The sequence below is a fragment of the Tympanuchus pallidicinctus genome, unplaced genomic scaffold, assembly GCF_026119805.1.
Source record: "Tympanuchus pallidicinctus isolate F22 unplaced genomic scaffold, pur_lepc_1.0 scaffold62, whole genome shotgun sequence".
Taxonomy (NCBI): Eukaryota; Metazoa; Chordata; class Aves; order Galliformes; family Phasianidae; genus Tympanuchus; species Tympanuchus pallidicinctus.
This window is the reverse complement of record NW_026294783.1, coordinates 299,755-320,095: the sequence shown is the minus strand read 5'-3', so window position 1 is coordinate 320,095 and position 20,341 is coordinate 299,755. Positions and strand designations below refer to the sequence as shown.

Below are 20,341 nucleotides of genomic sequence, written 5' to 3'. Positions count from 1 at the left end.
GCTTCTGCAGCCCAGTTCTGTGTGTCAGCCCTGGTTCTGCCCATCAGCCTGGTTCAGTGCATTGCCCCAGTTCTGCCCATCAGCCCAGTTCTGCCCATCACCCTGGTTTGGCCCATCATCCTGGTTCTGCCCTCAGCCCAGTTCTACCCATCAGCCCGGTTCTGCCCTCAGCCCAGTTCGGTCCATCATTCCAATTCTGCCCATCAGCCCAGTTCCTGCCCAATATCCCAGTTCCCTCCATCATTCCAGTTCTGCCCATCACCCTGGTTCTGCCCTCAGCCCAGTTCTGCCCTCAGCCCAGTTCTGCCCATCACCCCGGTTTGGCCCATCACCCTGGTTCTGCCCATCAGCGCGGTTCGGTTCTGCAGGTGCAGAGCTGTTTGCAGCAGCAGGAGCAGCGGCTGCAGGCGCAGCGGAGCCGGCTGGAGGCAGAGCGGGAGGAGCTGCAGCGGCTGCAGCTGTGGGTGGCGGCGGCCGAGGAGGCGCTGAGCGAGCGGGACGGCGAGCCGCTGCCAGAGTGCAGCCAGCTGCTGCGGGAGCTCAGCAGGCAGCATGCGGTGCGGGGGGGCATGGGGGTGGATGGGGGGGGGAGCAGCAGTGCTGTGCTGCAGGAGTGCATGGGGGTGTTATGGGGTGGGGGCTGAGCAGCAGTGCTGTGCTGCAGGAGTGCATGGGGGAGTCATGGGGTGGGGGGTGTTTGGGGTGGGGGCTGAGCAGCAGTGCTGTGCTGCAGGAGTGCATGGGATGGGGGGGGGTATTTGGGGGGGGCTGAGCAGCAGTGCTGTGCTGCAGGAGTGCATGGGATGGGGGGGGGTATTTGGGGGGGGCTGAGCAGCAGTGCTGTGCTGCAGGAGTGCATGGGATGGGGGGGGTATTTGGGGGGGGCTGAGCAGCAATGCTGTGCTGCAGGACTACGTGGGGGGGTGTATGGGGAAGCTGAGCAGCAGTGCTGTGCTGCAGGAGTGCATGGGGGGCATTTGGGGGGGCTGAGCAGCAGTGCTGTGCTGCGGGAGTGCATGGGGTGGGGGGGTATTTAGGGGGGGCTGAGCAGCAGTGCTGTGCTGCAGGAGTGCATTGGGGGGGTATTTAGGGGGGGCTGAGCAGCAGTGCTGTGCTGCAGGAGTGCATGGGGGGTGTATGGGGAAGCTGAGCAGCAGTGCTGTGCTGCAGGGGTGCATGGGGGAGTCATGGGGTGGGGGGTGTTTGGGGTGGGGGCTGAGCAGCAGTGCTGTGCTGCAGGAGTGCATGGGGGAGTATTTAGGGGGGGCTGAGCAGCAGTGCTGTGCTGCAGGAGTGCATTGGGGGGGTATTTGGGGGGAGCTGAGCAGTAATGCTGTGCTGCAGGAGTGCATTCGGGGTGTATGGGGAAGCTGAGCAGCAATGTGTGGGGAGGTGTATGGGGGAACTGAGCATCAATGCTGTGCTGCAGGAGTGCATGGGGGGTGTATGGGGAAGCTGAGCAGTAATGCTGTGCTGCAGGAGTGTGTGGGGTGGGGGGTAATTGGGGGGGGGGCTGAGCAGCAATGCTGTGCTGCAGGACTTCTTGGGGTGGGGGATATTTGCGGTGCGGGATGAGCAGCAGTGCTCAACCCTGTGCTGCAGGAGTGCATGGGGGGTATTTGGGGTGGATGGGGGAGCTGAGCAGCAATGCAGGAGTGCATTGGGGTGTCATGGCGTGGGGGAGGTGTTTGGGGTGGGGGCTGAGCAGCAGTGCTGTGCTGCAGGAGTGCATGGGGGGGTATTTGGGGTGGGCTGAGCAGCAGTGCTGTGCTGCAGGAGTTCATGGAGGAGCTGAACCGCAAGCAGGACGACATGGACAAGGCGACCAAAGGCTGCAGGGAGAAACTGAGCGCGGAGCTGAGCGCAGGCAGCGCGCGCAGGGGGGCTGCACGTGAGTCATGCGTGCGGCCCCATAACGTGACCCCATGAACAGCACTGCATGCACTGTGTCCCTATAATGTGACCCCATGCCCTCCTGTGTCCCTATAATGTGACCCCATGCCCTCCTGTGTCCCTATAATGTGACCCCATGCCCTCCTGTGTCCCTACAAGGTGACCCCATGCCCTCCTGTGTCCCTATAATGTGACCCCATGCCCTCCTGTGTCCCTATAATGTGACCCCATGCCCCCCTGTGTCCCTACAAGGTGACCCCATGCCCTCCTGTGTCCCTATAATGTGACCCCATGCCCTCCTGTGTCCCCACAACGTGACCCCATGCCCTCCTGTGTCCCTATAATGTGACCCCATGCCCTCCTGTGTCCCTACAAGGTGACCCCATGCCCTCCTGTGTCCCTATAATGTGACCCCATGCCCCCCTGTGTCCCTACAATGTGACCCCATGCCCTCCTGTGTCCCTATAATGTGACCCCATGTCCTCCTGTGTCCCTACAAGGTGACCCCATGTCCTCCTGTGTCCCTACAATGTGACCCCATGCCCCCCTGTGTCCCTATAATGTGACCCCATGCCCTCCTGTGTCCCTACATTGTGACCCCATGTCCTCCTGTGTCCCTACAATGTGACCCCATGCCCTCCTGTGTCCCTATAATGTGACCCCATGCCCTCCTGTGTCCCTATAATGTGACCCCATGCCCCCCTGTGTCCCTACAAGGTGACCCCATGCCCTCCTGTGTCCCTATAATGTGACCCCATGCCCTCCTGTGTCCCTATAATGTGACCCCATGCCCTCCTGTGTCCCTGCAAGGTGACCCCATGCCCTCCTGTGTCCCTATAATGTGACCCCATGCCTTCCTGTGTCCCTACAAGGTGACCCCATGCCCTCCTGTGTCCCTACAAGGTGACCCCATGCCCCCTTGTGTCCCTACAATGTGACCCCATGCCCTCCTGTGTCCCTACAATGTGACCCCATGCCCCCTTGTGTCCCTATAATGTGACCCCATGCCCCCCTGTGTCCCTACAATGTGACCCCATGCCCTCCTGTGTCCCTACAAGGTGACCCCATGCCCTCCTGTGTCCCTATAATGTGACCCCATGCCCTCCTGTGTCCCTACAAGGTGACCCCATGCCCCCCTGTGTCCCTATAATGTGACCCCATGCCCTCCTGTGTCCCTACATTGTGACCCCATGTCCTCCTGTGTCCCTACAATGTGACCCCATGCCCTCCTGCGTCCCTATAATGTGACCCCATGCCCTCCTGTGTCCCTACAATGTGACCCCATGCCCTCCTGTGTCCCTATAATGTGACCCCATGCCCTCCTGTGTCCCTATAATGTGACCCCATGCCCTCCTGTGTCCCTATAATGTGACCCCATGCCCTCCTGTGTCCCTATAATGTGACCCCATGCCCCCCTGTGTCCCTATAATGTGACCCCATGCCCCCCTGTGTCCCTATAATGTGACCCCATGCCCTCCTGTGTCCCTACAAGGTGACCCCATGCCCTCCTGTGTCCCTATAATGTGACCCCATGCCCCCCTGTGTCCCTACAATGTGACCCCATGCCCTCCTGTGTCCCTACAATGTGACCCCATGCCCTCCTGTGTCCCTATAATGTGACCCCATGCCCTCCTGTGTCCCTATAATGTGACCCCATGCCCTCCTGTGTCCCTACAAGGTGACCCCATGCCCCCCTGTGTCCCTACAAGGTGACCCCATGCCCCCCTGTGTCCCTATAATGTGACCCCATGCCCCCCTGTGTCCCTATAATGTGACCCCATGCCCTCCTGTGTCCCTATAATGTGACCCCATGCCCTCCTGTGTCCCTACAAGGTGACCCCATTCCTGTGTCCCTACAAGGTGACCCCATGCCCTCCTGTGTCCCTATAATGTGACCCCATGCCCCCCTGTGTCCCTACAAGGTGACCCCATGCCCTCCTGTGTCCCTACAATGTGACCCCATGCCCTCCTGTGTCCCTATAATGTGACCCCATGCCCTCCTGTGTCCCTATAATGTGACCCCATGCCCTCCTGTGTCCCTATAATGTGACCCCATGCCCTCCTGTGTCCCTACAAGGTGACCCCATGCCCTCCTGTGTCCCTATAATGTGACCCCATGCCCTCCTGTGTCCCTACAATGTGACCCCATGCCCTCCTGTGTCCCTACAAGGTGACCCCATGCCCTCCTGTGTCCCTACAATGTGACCCCATGCCCTCCTGTGTCCCAAAATGTGACCCCATGCCCCCCTGTGTCCCTACAATGTGACCCCATGCCCTCCTGTGTCCCTACAAGGTGACCCCATGCCCTGTCCCCCCACAGGACGCCGCAGCAGCCCCAAAGGCGCCCTGCAGCCCGCAGTGCCGCTGGTTGCAGCAGAGCCGCCTCCTCCCGTGGTGTCGCAGCTCCTGCAGCGCTGGCAGCAGCTGTGGCTGTCGGCGTTGCAGCGGCAGTACCGGCTGGAGACGGCGATGCAGCGCCTGCAGGAGGTACGGCTGCAGCTGCAGTGTGAGCTGCGGGCTGCTGCTGGGGGCTGAGGGCTGGGTGCTGTGTGCTGGCTGTTGCATTCTAGGTGCTGGGTGCTGGGTGCTGGGTGCTGGGTGCTGGGTGCTGGGTGCTGCATGCTGGGTTGTGGGTGCTGGGTGCTGGGTGCTGCGTGCTGCGTGCTGCGTGCTGGGTGCTGTGTGCTGGCTGCTGCATGCTGGGTGCTGGGTGCTGGGTGCTGCATGCTGGGTGCTGGGTGCTGGGTGCTGGGTGCTGCATGCTGGGTGCTGGGTGCTGGGTGCTGTGTGCTGGGTGCTGCATGCTGGGTGCTGGGTGCTGGGTGCTGCATGCTGGGTGCTGGGTGCTGGGTGCTGCATGCTGGGTGCTGGGTGCTGGGTGCTGGGTGCTGCATGCTGGGTTGTGGGTGCTGTGTGCTGGGTGCTGCATGCTGGGTGCTGGGTGCTGGGTGCTGGGTGCTGCATGCTGGGTGCTGGGTGCTGGGTTGTGGGTGCTGGGTTCTGGGTGCTGCATGCTGGGTGCTGGGTGCTGGGTGCTGAATGCTGGGTGCTGGGTGCTGGGTTGTGGGTGTTGGGTGCTGCATGCTGGGTTGTGGGTGCTGGGTGCTGGGTGCTGGGTGCTGGATGCTGCATGCTGGGTTCTGGGTGCTGGGTGCTGCATGCTGGGTTGTGGGTGCTGTGTGCTGGGTGCTGCATGCTGGGTGCTGGGTGCTGTGCAGTGCATGCTGTGTGCTGGGTGTTGTGTGCTGGGGGCTGCGGGCTGTGTGTGCTGCGCAGTGCGTGCTGTGCTGTGTGCTGTGCAGTGCGTGCTGGGTGCTGGGTGCTGGATGCTGGGTGTGCTCTGTGCTGGGTGCTGCGTGCTGGGAGCTGGGTGCTGTGTGTGCTGTGCAGCGTGTGCTGGTGCTGGGTGCTGGGTGCTGGATGCAGCGTGTGCTCTGTGCTGGGTGCTGCCTGCTGGGTGCTGGGTGCTGCATGCTGGGTTGTGGGTGCTGTGTGCTGGGTGCTGCGTGCTGGGTGCTGGGTGCTGGGTGCTGCATGCTGGGTGCTGCCTGCTGGGTGCTGGGTGCTGGGTGCTGCATGCTGGGTTCTGGGTGCTGTGTGCTGGGAGCTGGGTGCTGTGTGTGCTGTGCAGCGTGTGCTGGTGCTGGGTGCTGGGTGCTGGATGCAGCGTGTGCTCTGTGCTGGGTGCTGCCTGCTGGGTGCTGGGTCCTGGGTATGCTATGCAGCGTGTGCTGATGCTGGGTGCTGCATGCTGGGTGCTGGGTGTGCTGTGCAGTGCAGTGCTGTGTGCTGTGCTCAGTGCAGTGCTGTGCTGGCTGTGCTGGGTGCAGTGCAGGTGGGGATGGCAGCGCTGCACCTTGTTTGCCTTGAAGTCTTTACGAGAGGAGATGGCAGCAGGATGAGGGAAATGGTTTGAAGCTGAGGGAGGGCAGCTGGAGGTTGGATGTCAGGGGAAGTTCTGTGCTGTGAGAGCGGTGAGGGGCTGAACAGCTGCCCAGAGAGGCTGTGATGCCCCGTCCATCCCTGGAGGTGTTCAGGTTGGAAGGGGCCCTGGGCAGCCTGGGCTGCTGTGAAACGGGGAGGTTGGTGGCCCTGCTGTGGTGGGGGTTGGAGCTTCATCACCCTCGGGGTCGCTCCCAACCCCAGCATTGCGTGATGCTCTGCGCAGCCATTCTTTAGGGGTGCTGCCGGGGGTCCCGCACCCAAACCCCCCCCCCCTGTTGGCCGAGGGCTCAGTGCACGAATGGCTCCTCTGTGTGCCCCCAGCTGGAGGAGTTCTCCCACTTTGACTTCGGGCAGTGGAGGCAGCGCTTCCTGCAGTGGATCGCGCAGATGAAATCCCGCGCCCTCGACGTCTTCCGCAGCATCGACCGCGATCAGGACGGGCGCATCAGCCTCAGGGAGTTCATGGACAGCCTGCTCAGCTCCAGTGAGAGCGGGACGGGGGGGAAAACGGGGCGGGGGGCCCTCGGATGAGGGGATGGGGGGCGGAGGGGCGCCTTGGGTGCATCGTCCCCATTGGGTGCCCCATCCATGTTCAATGCCCCGTCCCCATTAGGTGTCCTGTTCCCATTGGGTGTCCCGTCCCCATTGGGTGTCCTGTCCCCATTGGGTGCCACGTCCCCATTGGGTGCCCCGTCCCCATTGGGAGCCCCGTCCATGTTGGGTGCATCGTCCCCATTGGGTGCCCCATCCATGTTCAATGCCATGTCCCCATTAGGTGTCCTGTCCCCATTGGGTGTCCCGTCCCCATTGGGTGCCCCGTCCCCATTGGGTGCCCCGTCCCCATTGGGTGTCCTGTCCCCATTGGGTGCCCCGTCCACGTTGAATGCCATGTCCCCATTGGGTGTCCCGTCCCCATTGGGTGTCCCATCTCCATTGAGTGTCCCGTCCGCATTGGGTGCCCCGTCCCCATTGGGTGTCCCATCCCCATTGGGTGCCTCGTCCCCATTAGGTGTCCTGTCTCCATTGGGTGCCCCGTCCCCATTGGGTGCCCCATCCCCATTGGGTGTCCCGTCCCCATTGGGTGCCCCGTCCCCATTGGGTGCCACGTCCCCATTGGGTGCCCCATCCCCATTGGATGTCCTGTCCCCATTGGGTGCCACGTCCACGTTGAATGCCATGTCCCCATTGGGTGTCCCGTCCCCATTGGGTGCCACGTCCCCATTGGATGTCCTGTCCCCATTGGGTGTCCCATCCCCATTGGGTGCCACGTCCCCATTGGGTGCCCCGTCCACGTTGAATGCCATGTCCCCATTGGGTGTCCTGTCCCCGTTGGGTGTCCTGTCCCCATTGAGTGCCATGTCCCCATTGGGTGTCCTGTCCCCGTTGGGTGTCCTGTCCCCATTGAGTGCCATGTCCCCATTGGGTGTCCTGTCCCCGTTGGGTGTCCTGTCCCCATTGGATGCCACGTTCCCGTTGGGTGCCCCGTCCCCATTGGGTGCCCCGTCCCCATTGGGTGTCCCATCTCCATTGGGTGTCCCGTCCCCATTGGGTGCCCCGTCCCCATTGGGTGTCTGGTCCCCATTGGGTGTCCCGTCCCCGTTGGGTGTCTGGTCCCCATTGGGTGTTCCGTCCCCGTTGGGTGTCCCGTCCCCGTTGGGTGTCCTGTCCCCATTGGGTGTCCTGTCCCCATTGGGTGCCATGTCCTCATTGGATGTCCTGTCCCCATTGGGTGCCATGTCCTCATTGGGTGTCCTGTCCCATTGGGTGCCACGTCCCCATTGGGTGCCCCGTCCCCATTGGGTGTCCTGTCCCCATTGGGTGCCCCGTCCATGTTGGGTGCCCCATCCCCATTGGGTGCCCCGTCCCCATTGAGTGCCCCGTCCCCGTTGGGTGCCCCGTCCATGTTGGGTGCCACGTCCCCATTGGGTGCCCCATCCCCATTGGGTGCCCCATCCCCATTGGGTGCCCCGTCTCCATTGGGTGCTCCGTCCCTGCTGGGTGTCCTGTTCCTACTGGGTATCCTGTCCCCATTGTGTGACCCGTCCCCATTGCTGCCTCATCCCCACTGCTGCCCTGTCTCCATTGATGTCCCATCCATCCCCATTTGTGCCCCATCCCCATTGGTGCCCCATCCCACTTGGTGCCCCATCCCCATTCGTGCCCCAACCCCATTGATGTCCCATCCCCATTAGAGCCCCATCCCCATTGGTGTTCCATCCATCCCCATTGGTGTCCCATCCATCCCCATTGGTGTCCCATCCATCCCCATTTGTGCCCCTTCCCCATTGTGTGACTTGTCCCCATTGGTATCCCATCCATCCCCATTGGTGTCCCATCCATCCCCATTGGTGTCCCATCCATCCCCATTGGTGCCCCCTCCCCGTTGGTGCCCCAACCCCATTGCTGCCCTATCCCCACTGGTGTCCCCTCACTATTGATGTCCCATCCATCCTCATTTGTGCCCCATCCCCATTGGTTCCCCTCCCTATTGATGCCCGGTCCCCATTGGTGCCCCTTCCCCATTGGTGCCCCATCCATCCCCATTGGTCTCCCAACCCCATTGATGTCCCATCCCCATTGGTAACCCATCTCCAATGGTGTCCCATCCATCCCCATTGGTGCCCCATCCATCCCCATTGGTTTCCATCCCCATTTGTGTCCCATCCCCATTGGTGCCCCATCCATCACTATTGGTGTCCCATCCATCCCCATTGTTGCCCCATTGCCATTGGTGCCCCATCCCCATTGATGTCCCATCCCCACTCTGATGCCCGTCCCTATTGGTCCCCATCCCCATTGATGTCCCATCCCCATTGGTGTCCCATCCCCATTGGGTGACCTGTCCCCATTGGTATCCTATCACTATTGGTGCCCCATCCATCCCCATTGGTCTCCCAACCCCATTGGTGTCCCATCCCCATTGGTGCCCCATCCCCATTGATGTCCCATCCCCACTGATGCCCGTCCCTGTTGGTCCCCATCCCCATTGGTGTCCCATCCCCATTGGTGCCCCATCCCTACTGGTCCCCATCCCCACTGATGTCTCATCCCCATTGGTGCCCCATCCCTACTGGTCCCTATCCCCATTGATGTCCCATCCCCATTGGTGTCCCATCCATCCCCACTGATGTCCCATCCCCACTGATGCCCATCCCTATTGGTCCCCATTCCCATTTGTGCCCCATCCCCATTGGGTGACCTGTCCCCATTGGTATCCTATCACTATTGGTGTCCCATCCATCCCCATTGGTGTCCCATCCCCATTTGTGCCCCATCCCCATTGGTGTCCCATCCCCATTGGTGTCCCATCCCCATTTGTGCCTCATCCCCATTGGTTCCCATCCCCATTGATGTCCCATCCCCATTGGTTCCCATCCCCATTGGTTCCCATCCCCATTGATGTCCCATCCCCATTGGTTCCCATCCCCATTGGTTCCCATCCCCATTGGTGTCCCATTCATCCCCATTGGTGCCCCATCCCCATTTGTGCCCCATCCCCATTGGTTCCCATCCCCATTGGTGTCCCATCCCCACTTGTGCCCGATCCCCATTGGTTCCCATCCCCATTGCTGCCCCATCCCCATTGGTGTCCCATCCCCATTGGTGTCCCATCCCCATTGGTGCCCCATCCCCATTGGTGTCCCATCCCCATTGGTTCCCATCCCCATTGGTGTCCCATCCATCCCCATTTGTGCCCCATCCCCATTGGTTCCCATCCCCATTGGTGTCCCATCCATCCCCATTGGTGTCCCATTCATCCCCATTTGTGCCCCATCCCCATTGGTTCCCATCCCCATTAGTGTCCCATCCATCCCCATTGGTGCCCCATCCCTATTGGTCCCCCATCCCCATTGCTGTCCCATCCCCATTGGTGCCCCATCCATCCCCATTGGAGCCCCCTCCCCAATTGATGCCCATCCCTATTGGCCCCCATCCCCATTGGTGCCCCATCGCTATTTGTGCCCCATCCCATTGATTCCCGTCCCATTGCTGCCCCCACCCCACGCAGGGTTCCCCACCAACACGCTGGAGATGACGGCGGTTGCGAACATCTTCGACACCAACGGCGACGGCTTCATCGATTACTGCGAGTTCGTCAGCGCGCTGCACCCCAACCGCGACCCACAGCGCCGCGGCGCCGACGCTGATCGCATCCAGGCTGAGGTATGGGGAGCAGCTGTGGGTGCAGCAAGGAGCAGCTGTGGGTGCAGCAGGGAGCAGCTGTGGGTGCAGCAGGGAGCAGCTGTGGGTGCAGCAAGGAGCAGCTGAGGGTGCAGCAGGGAGCAGCTGTGGGTGCAGCAGGGAGCAGCTGTGGGTGCAGCAAGGAGCAGCTGTGGGTGCAGCAGGGAGCAGCTGTGGGTGCAGCGGGGAGCAGCTGTGGGTGCAGCAAGGAGCAGCTGAGGGTGCAGCTGGGAGCAGCTGTGGGTGCAGCGGGGAGCAGCTGTGGGTGCAGCAAGGAGCAGCTGTGGGTGCAGCTGGGAGCAGCGCTGGGTGCAGCAGGGAGCAGCTGTGGGTGCAGCAGGGCTGTGCTGTGGGTGCAGCAAGGAGCAGCTGTGGGTGCAGCTGGGAGCAGCTGTGGGTGCAGCAAGGAGCAGCTGTGGGTGCAGCTGGGAGCAGCTGTGGGTGCAGCAGGGAGCAGCTGTGGGTGCAGCTGGGAGCAGCTGTGGGTGCAGCTGGGTGCAGCTGTGGGTGCAGCAAGGAGCAGCTGTGGGTGCAGCTGGGAGCAGCTGTGGGTGCAGCAAGGAGCAGCTGTGGGTGCAGCTGGGAGCAGCTGTGGGTGCAGCAGGGAGCAGCTGAGGGTGCAGCAGGGAGCAGCTGTGGGTGCAGCAGGGAGCAGCTGTGGGTGCAGCAAGGAGCAGCTGTGGGTGCAGCAGGGAGCAGCTGTGGGTGCAGCAAGGAGCAGCTGTGGGTGCAGCTGGGAGCAGCTGTGGGTGCAGCAGGGAGCAGCTGTGGGTGCAGCAAGGAGCAGCTGAGGGTGCAGCAGGGAGCAGCTGTGGGTGCAGCAGGGAGCAGCTGTGGGTGCAGCTGGGAGCAGCTGTGGGTGCAGCAGGGAGCAGCTGTGGGTGCAGCAAGGAGCAGCTGTGGGTGCAGCTGGGAGCAGCTGTGGGTGCAGCAGGGAGCAGCTGTGGGTGCAGCGGGGAGCAGCTGTGGGTGCAGCAGGGAGCAGCTGTGGGTGCAGCAAGGAGCAGCTGTGGGTGCAGCAGGGAGCAGCTGTGGGTGCAGCTGGGAGCAGCTGTGGGTGCAGCTGGGAGCAGCTGAGGGTGCAGCAGGGAGCAGCTGTGGGTGCAGCTGGGAGCAGCTGTGGGTGCAGCTGGGAGCAGCTGTGGGTGCAGCAGGGAGCAGCTGTGGGTGCAGCAAGGAGCAGCTGAGGGTGCAGCAGGGAGCAGCTGTGGGTGCAGCTGGGAGCAGCTGTGGGTGCAGCAAGGAGCAGCTGTGGGTGCAGCTGGGAGCAGCTGTGGGTGCAGCAGGGAGCAGCTGTGGGTGCAGCAAGGAGCAGCTGAGGGTGCAGCAGGGAGCAGCTGTGGGTGCTGCAGGGAGCAGCTGTGGGTGCAGCTGGGAGCAGCTGTGGGTGTAGCAAGGAGCAGCTGTGGGTGCAGCAAGGAGCAGCTGTGGGTGCAGCTGGGAGCAGCGCTGGGTGCAGCAGGGAGCAGCTGTGGGTGCAGCAGGGCTGTGCTGTGGGTGCAGCAAGGAGCAGCTGTGGGTGCAGCTGGGAGCAGCTGTGGGTGCAGCAGGGAGCAGCTGTGGGTGCAGCTGGGAGCAGCTGTGGGTGCAGCTGGGTGCAGCTGTGGGTGCAGCAAGGAGCAGCTGTGGGTGCAGCAAGGAGCAGCTGTGGGTGCAGCTGGGAGCAGCTGTGGGTGCAGCAGGGAGCAGCTGTGGGTGCAGCAAGGAGCAGCTGTGGGTGCAGCTGGGAGCAGCTGAGGGTGCAGCAGGGAGCAGCTGTGGGTGCAGCAAGGAGCAGCTGTGGGTGCAGCTGGGAGCAGCTGTGGGTGCAGCTGGGAGCAGCTGTGGGTGCAGCAGGGAGCAGCTGTGGGTGCAGAATGGAGCAGCTGTGGGTGCAGCAGGGCTGTGCTGTGGGTCTGACCCTGGTGGGGACCCCCAGGTGAACAGGCAGGTGGCCCAATGCAACTGTGCCAAGCGCTTCCAGGTGGAGCAGATCAGCGCCAACCGATACCGCGTGAGTGCCAGCCTGCGCTGGGGGCCTCTGTGGGACGCATTGTGTGGGGCACCGGGCACCAAAACCCCCATCATGGGCACCAAAATCCTCATCATGGGCACCAAACCCCCATAATGGGCACCAAAATCCTCATCATGGGCACCAAAATCCCCATAATGGGCACCAAAACCCCCATCATGGGCACCAAAATCCCAATAATGGGCACCAAAATCCTCATCATGGGCACCAAACCCCCATAATGGGCACCAAAATCCTCATCATGGGCACCAAAACCCCCATAATGGGCACCAAAACCCCCATCATGGGCACCAAAATCCCAATAATGGGCACCAAAATCCTCATCATGGGCACCAAAATCCCAATAATGGGCACCAAAATCCTCATCATGGGCACCAAAACCCCCATCATGGGCACCAAAACCCCCATAATGGCCACCAAAATCCTCATCATGGGCACCAAAAGCCCCATCATGGGCACCCAAATCCTCATCATGGGCACCAAAACCCCCATCATGGGCACCAAAATCCTCATCATGGGCACCAAAATCCCAATAATGGGCACCAAAACCCCAATAATGGGCACCAAAATCCCCATAATGGGCACCAAAATCCTCATCATGGGCACCAAACCCCCATAATGGGCACCAAAACCCCCATCATGGGCACCCAAATCCTCATCATGGGCACCAAAAGCCCCATCATGGGCACCCAAATCCTCATCATGGGCACCAAAATCCCAATAATGGGCACCAAAATCCTCATAATGGGCACTAAAACCCCATCATGGGCACCAAAACCCCCATCATGGGCACCCAAATCCACATCATGGGCACCAAAACCCCCATAATGGGCACCAAACCCCCATAATGGGCACCAAAATCCTCATCATGGGCACCAAAATCCTCATCATGGGCACCAAAACCCCCATAGTGGGCACCAAAACCCCCATCATGGGCACCAAAACCCCCATCATGGGCACCAAAACCCCCAAAATGGGCACCAAAACCCCCATCATGGGCACCAAAACCCCCAAAATGGGCACCAAAACCCCAATAATGGGCACCAAAATCCTCATCATGGGCACCAAAACCCCAATAATGGGCACCAAAATCCTCATCATGGGCACCAAAACCCCCATAATGGGCACCAAACCCCCATCATGGGCACCAAAATCCTCATCATGGGCACCAAAATCCCCATAATGGGCAGCAAAATCCTCATCATGGGCACCAAACCCCCATAATGGGCACCAAAATCCCCATCATGGGCACCAAAATCCTCATCATGGGCACCAAAACCCCAATAATGGGCACTGGACACTGAAATCCCCACTAATGAGCACCGTGCACCAAAATCCTCACTGATGGGTAATGGGAGACCAAAATCCCCACTAATGGACGCTGGGAGACCCAAACCCTCAGTGATGGGCACTGGGAGACCAAAATCCTCCATAATGGGCACCACTGGGCACCCCGACATCACCATCCCCACTGCTGGGCACCCTGACATCACCATCCCCATTACTGGGCACCCTGACATCACCATCCCCACTGCTGGGCTCCCTGACATCCCCATCCCCACTGCTGGGCACCCTGACATCCCCATCCCCACTGCTGGGCACCCTGACATCCCCATCCCCATTACTGGGCACCCTGACATCCCCATCCCCAATGCTGGGCACCCTGACATCACCATCCCCACTGCTGGGCACCCTGACATCACCATCCCTCGTATTGGGCACCCTGACATCACCATCCCCACTGCTGGGCACCCTGACATCCCCATCCCCATTACTGGGCACCCTGACATCACCATCCCCACTGCTGGGCACCCTGACATCCCCATCCCCAATGCTGGGCACCCTGACATCACCATCCCCACTGCTGGGCACCCTGACATCCCCATCCCCATTACTGGGCACCCTGACATCACCATCCCCATTACTGGGCACCCTGACATCACCATCCCCACTGCTGGGCACCCTGACATCCCCATCCCCAGTGCTGGGCACCCTGACATCCCCATCCCCATTACTGGGCACCCTGACATCCCCATCCCCAATGCTGGGCACCCTGACATCCCCATCCCCAATGCTGGGCACCCTGACATCACCATCCCCACTGCTGGGCACCCTGACATCCCCATCCCCACTGCTGGACACCCTGACATCACCATCCCCACTGCTGGGCACCCTGACATCACCATCCCCATTACTGGGCACCCTGACATCCCCATCCCCAATGCTGGGCACCCTGACATCACCATCCCCATTACTGGGCACCCTGACATCCCCATCCCCAATGCTGGGCACCCTGACATCACCATCCCCATAACTGGGCACCCTGACATCACCATCCCCACTGCTGGGCACCCTGACATCCCCATCCCCACTGCTGGGCACCCTGACATCACCATCCCCATTACTGGGCACCCTGACATCCCCATCCCCATAACTGGGCACCCTGACATCACCATCCCCATAACTGGGCACCCTGACATCCCCATCCCCACTGCTGGACACCCTGACATCACCATCCCCATAACTGGGCACCCTGACATCACCATCCCCAATGCTGGGCACCCTGACATCCCCATCCCCACTGCTGGGCACCCTGACATCACCATCCCCACTGCTGGGCACCCTGACATCACCATCCCCATAACTGGGCACCCTGACATCACCATCCCCAATGCTGGGCACCCTGACATCACCATCCCCACTGCTGGACACCCTGACATCACCATCCCCATTACTGGGCACCCTGACATCACCATCCCCATAACTGGGCACCCTGACATCACCATCCCCACTGCTGGGCACCCTGACATCACCATCCCCATTGCTGGGCACCCTGACATCACCATCCCCACTGCTGGCACCCTGACATCACCATCCCCACTGCTGGGCACCCTGACATCACCATCCCCACTGCTGGGCACCCTGACATCACCATCCCCACTGCTGGGCACCCTGACATCACCATCCCCACTGCTGGGCACCCTGACATCACCATCCCCACTGCTGGGCACCCTGACATCACCATCCCCACTGCTGGACACCCTGACATCACCATCCCCACTGCTGGGCACCCTGACATCACCATCCCCATTACTGGGCACCCTGACATCACCATCCCCATTACTGGGCACCCTGACATCACCATCCCCATAACTGGGCACCCTGACATCACCATCCCCACTGCTGGACACCCTGACATCACCATCCCCACTGCTGGGCACCCTGACATCACCATCCCCATAACTGGGCACCCTGACATCACCATCCCCACTGCTGGGCACCCTGACATCCCCATCCCCACTGCTGGGCACCCTGACATCACCATCCCCATTACTGGGCACCCTGACATCACCATCCCCACTGCTGGACACCCTGACATCACCATCCCCACTGCTGGGCACCCTGACATCACCATCCCCATAACTGGGCACCCTGACATCACCATCCCCACTGCTGGGCACCCTGACATCACCATCCCCACTGCTGGGCACCCTGACATCACCATCCCCACTGCTGGGCACCCTGACATCACCATCCCCATTGCTGGGCACCCTGACATCACCATCCCCACTGCTGGGCACCCTGACATCCCCATCCCCACTGCTGGACACCCTGACATCACCATCCCCATTACTGGGCACCCTGACATCCCCATCCCCACTGCTGGGCACCCTGACATCACCATCCCTGGTATTGGGCACCCTGACATCACCATCCCCATAACTGGGCACCCTGACATCACCATCCCCACTGCTGGGCACCCTGACATCACCATCCCCAGTGCTGGGCACCCTGACATCACCATCCCCAGTGCTGGGCACCCTGACATCCCCATCCCCAATGCTGGGCACCCTGACATCACCATCCCCACTGCTGGGCACCCTGACATCCCCATCCCCACTGCTGGGCACCCTGACATCCCCATCCCCAATGCTGGGCACCCTGACATCCCCATCCCCACTGCTGGGCACCCTGACATCCCCATCCCCATTGCTGGGCACCCTGACATTTCCATCCCCACTGCTGGGCACCCTGACATCCCCATCCCCAATGCTGGGCACCCTGACATCCCCATCCCCAATGCTGGGCACCCTGACATCCCCATCCCCACTGCTGGGCACCCTGACATCACCATCCCCACTGCTGGGCACCCTGACATCCCCATCCCCAATGCTGGGCACCCTGACATCACCATCCCCAGTGCTGGGCACCCTGACATCACCATCCCCATTGCTGGGCACCCTGACATCACCATCCCCATTGCTGGGCACCCTGACATCACCATCCCTCGTATTGGGCACCCTGACATCACCATCCCCGCTGCTGGACACCCCGACGTCTCCATCCCTGGCGCTGGGCAGCCCGGCGCTGCCATCCATCCCGGTGCCGGGTGCTTTTGGGCACGCAGACCCGTGTGCACCCCGAGGTGCCCGCGGCGCTGACGCGGCCGTCCCCGCAGTTCGGGGAATCGCAGCAGCTGCGGATGGTTCGCATCCTGCGCAGCACCCTGATGGTGCGCGTCGGGGGCGGTTGGATCGCGCTGGATGAATTCCTGGTGAAGAACGATCCGTGCCGAGGTGGGCGCCGCAGGGTACCGCACCTCCCCCCTCTCCCCCGGCTCTCCGCAGCCGGGACCCCCCGACCCCCCTCCCCACCGCCTCTCGCCCGCAGTGAAGGGCCGGACCAACGTGAAGATCAACGAGAAGTATCTGAGCCCCGACGCCTTCGGGGCCGCCGCCAAATGCTCGGGGATCCAATCGGCCCCCTCCTCCAAAGCGCTTTCCCCCAGCCGCTCCAATTCCAGCCTCAGCCTCTACAGCAGCGCCTCGGCCCCCAGCAGCCCCCTGGCCAGGAAGGTACGGCCGGGATCGCCCCGCACCCCCCGCATCCCCAACCCGACGCCGACCTTCTCCGTCCCGCAGTCGGTGCAACGAAGGACGCGTTCCGGTGACCGCTGCCCGCGCTCCCGCGGATCGCTGCCGCCCGACGGCGCGGAGCTGCGCTTCTCCGCGGCCGAGGAGAGCCCCGACGCGGCCCCCCCGGGTGAGCGCCGCGGGGCGGGGGGAGGTTTGGGGGCCGCTCCGCCGGAGGGCTCCGCTCATCCCCGTCGCTCCTTGCAGAGCCGCCCGACGGGTCGCCCCCGGAGCGCCGCAGCCCGTGCCGCTGACCCCCGCCGCCCGCCTTCGGCCGCCCCCACTCAGGACCGTAACCCCGGCAGCCGCCCGTCCCGGAGCCGGAGAACGGTGACGCCGCGGGACCCTCCGGCGCCGCGCCGGTGCGACCCCCAAAGCGGGGGAGCCCCTCGGTGAGGGCCGCGCTGTTCGTCCGGATCCGCCCGCGCGTGTGCGACCCCACGACCCCCCCTCCGCGGCAGCGGAGCTCCCCCGGATCCCGGTGCCCCCATCCCGGTGCCGCCGCAGCGCCGCGCTCCGCTGGGACCCCCAGGACACGTTGGGCTTCGGCCGAGGGCGGTTCCGTCCATCCGCTGCCGGTGGGCGCTGGGTCCCCTCTCGGGCTCGGAGCCCCGGTTCTGGTGCTATCCCCGACCCCTCGGCACTCAGCTGCCCACCCCCCCGGCCTGGGGGTCCCCGCATGTTCACCGCTCCCCGCTAACCGGACAGCAGTAGAGCTGAATGTAACCCCGGCGGGGCGCAGCCCCACAGTCACAATAAAGAGTAGAGGTCTTTTTCTATACGCATCCAAGGGCGTGCCGTGCCGTGCCGTCTGTCTGTCTGTCTGTCTGTCTGTCTGTGTTTGCTGCTGGGCTCGCCGCCAACCCGGTGCCACCGGCACAGACGCGGCGCCGGCCACAGTTGGCACCGAGCACCGCTGGGCGCTGCGCCGCGTCAACTCCTCAGGCAGGAACGCGGCGCTGCCATTCCTGCTGTGCCGGCTGGGGGCTGAGCGGGAGCTGCAGCCAACGCCCGCACTGCAGTGTTGGGACGGGCCGTGCCATCATCCCGTTCCAATCCCATCCCCATCCCATCCCATCCCAATCCCATTTGCATCCCAATCCCATCCCATCCCATCCCATCCCAATCCCATCCCATCCCATCCCAATCCCATTTGCATCCCAATCCCATCCCATCCCATCCCATCCCATCCCAATCCCACTTGCATCCCAATCCCATCCCATCCCATCCCATCTCACCCCATCCCATCTCATCCCATCCCATCCCATCCCATCCCACCCCATCCCACCCCACCCCATCCCATCTCATCCCATCCCATCCCATCCCATCCCACCCCATCCCATCCCATCCCATCCCATCTCATCTCATCCCACCCCACCCCACCCCATCCCATCCCACCCCATCCCACCCCACCCCATCCCATCTCATCCCATCCCATCCCACCCCATCCCACCCCATCCCATCCCATCCCATCCCATCTCACCCCATTCCATCCCATCCCATCCCATCCCACCCCATCCCACCCCACCCCATCCCATCCCATCCCATCCCATCCCATCCCACCCCATCCCACCCCATCCCATCCCATCCCACCCCATCCCATCCCATCCCATCCCATCCCATCCCATCCCACCCCATCCCACCCCACCCCATCCCATCCCATCCCATCCCATCCCATCCCATCCCATCCCATCCCATCCCATCCCATCCCATCCCACCCCATCCCATTCCATCCCACCCCATCCCATCCCATCCCATCCCATCCCATCCCACCCCATCCCACCCCATCCCACCCCATCCCACCCCATCCCACCCAATCCCACCCCATCCCATCCCACCCCATCCCATCCCATCCCATCCCACCCCATCCCACCCCACCCCATCCCATCCCATCCCATCCCATCTCATCCCATCCCATCCCAACCCGCCGGCTCTGGGGTGGCTCCGTTCCCCCCCCGGCCCCTTCGTTCCCGACCCCATCGCATCTCCGTCGTTCCCTTAAGCCGCTTCCGCTCTCATCGCTCCTCGTCGGACGGCACCGAGAAGCGCCGGTGCCGCAGCGGGGGGAGGGAATGGGGGGGGGGGGGTCCAGAGCTCCCCGCTCCCTTTGGGGCGCAGCGCCCACCACGCCCGGCGTGGGCTGCGGCCGTCGGTTCCCATTGCGCAGCGCATTCCTGCGCCCTGGAAACGGAACCCGCCCCGCACCGCCCGAAACCGGGACGCAAAACCCGGGGGTCCCCGCGCCGCTCCGTGCCCCCCAAGTGCGCGCGTGACCCCCACCGCTCTGCCCCCTTCCAAACCCCCCCCTTCGGGCTGCCCGTGGGGCGGAGGCAGCGGCTCAGCGGGGCAGAGCAACCCCGTGTCCCAGCGCACTGCAGTCGGGCCCCGTCTGCCGTGCCGTGCCGTGCCGTGCCGTGCCGTGCCGTGCCGTGCCGTGCCGTGCTGCACAGTGCCGTGCCGTGCCGTGCCGTGCCGTGCCGTGCCGTGCCGTGCTGTGCTGTGCAGCAAAGGGCCAAGCTGTGCCGTGCCGTGCAGCACGGTGCACTGCTATGCTGTTCCGGGCTTGCACCATGCCTTGCTGCACAATGGCATGCCATGCAATGCTCTGCCATGCCGTGCTGTGCTGTGCCATACAATGCCACGCCATGCCATGCAGTGCCGTGCAATGCCACGCCATGCTATGCAGTGCCACACAATGCCATGCAGCGCCACACCATGCCATGCAGTGCCATGCAACGCCATCCAATGCCACGCCATGCTATGCAGTGCCACACAATGCCATGCAACGCCACACCATGCCATGCAGTGCCACACCATGCCATGCAATGCCATGCAACGCCACACCATGCCATGCAGTGCCATGCAATGCCACTCAGTGCCATGCAATGCCACGCCATGCCATGCAGTGCCATGCAATGCCATCCAATGCCACACCATGCCATGCAGTGCCACACCATGCCATGCAATGCCATGCAATGCCACACCATGCCATGCAATGCCATACAATGCCATGCAATGCCATGCAGTGCCATGCAATGCCACGCTGTGCCATGCAGTGCCACACAATGCCACACAACGCCCCACCATGCCATGCAGTGCCACGTCACACCATGCAGTGCCATGCAATGCCACACCATGCCATGCAATGCCATACAATGCCATGCAGTGCCATGCAATGCCATGCAATGCCACACCATGCCATGCAATGCCACCCCATGCCATGCAGTGCCATGCAATGCCATACAATGCCATACAATGCCATGCAGTGCCGCGCAGTGCCAAGCCCTGCCATTCCACGTTGCGCCACTCGGTGCCACCCCCCGGGCTTCACCCGCGCCTGGATACGGGCATCCCTCCAGACAACACAGCTCCCACGCACCACAAACATTGCGCCCAA

The 20,341-nt window shown here is 62.7% G+C and overlaps 1 protein-coding gene across 1 annotated transcript in view; it reads left to right on the top strand.

Annotated features, from left to right (window-relative positions):
• LOC128071931 (microtubule-actin cross-linking factor 1, isoforms 6/7-like) overlaps positions 1–17,727 on the top strand; it is a 32,223-nt gene extending 14,496 nt beyond the window's left edge. Inside the window, exons 5-14 of the mRNA XM_052665144.1 lie at positions 369–557; positions 1,777–1,891; positions 4,214–4,380; positions 6,160–6,322; positions 9,848–10,002; positions 11,939–12,013; positions 16,491–16,608; positions 16,703–16,887; positions 16,954–17,074; positions 17,152–17,727. Of these exons, the coding sequence (XP_052521104.1) occupies positions 369–557; positions 1,777–1,891; positions 4,214–4,380; positions 6,160–6,322; positions 9,848–10,002; positions 11,939–12,013; positions 16,491–16,608; positions 16,703–16,887; positions 16,954–17,074; positions 17,152–17,198 (1,335 nt within the window). The 3' untranslated portion in view covers positions 17,199–17,727. The remainder of the gene's footprint in view (positions 1–368; positions 558–1,776; positions 1,892–4,213; positions 4,381–6,159; positions 6,323–9,847; positions 10,003–11,938; positions 12,014–16,490; positions 16,609–16,702; positions 16,888–16,953; positions 17,075–17,151) is intronic.
• Positions 17,728–20,341: the final 2,614 nt, after the last annotated feature.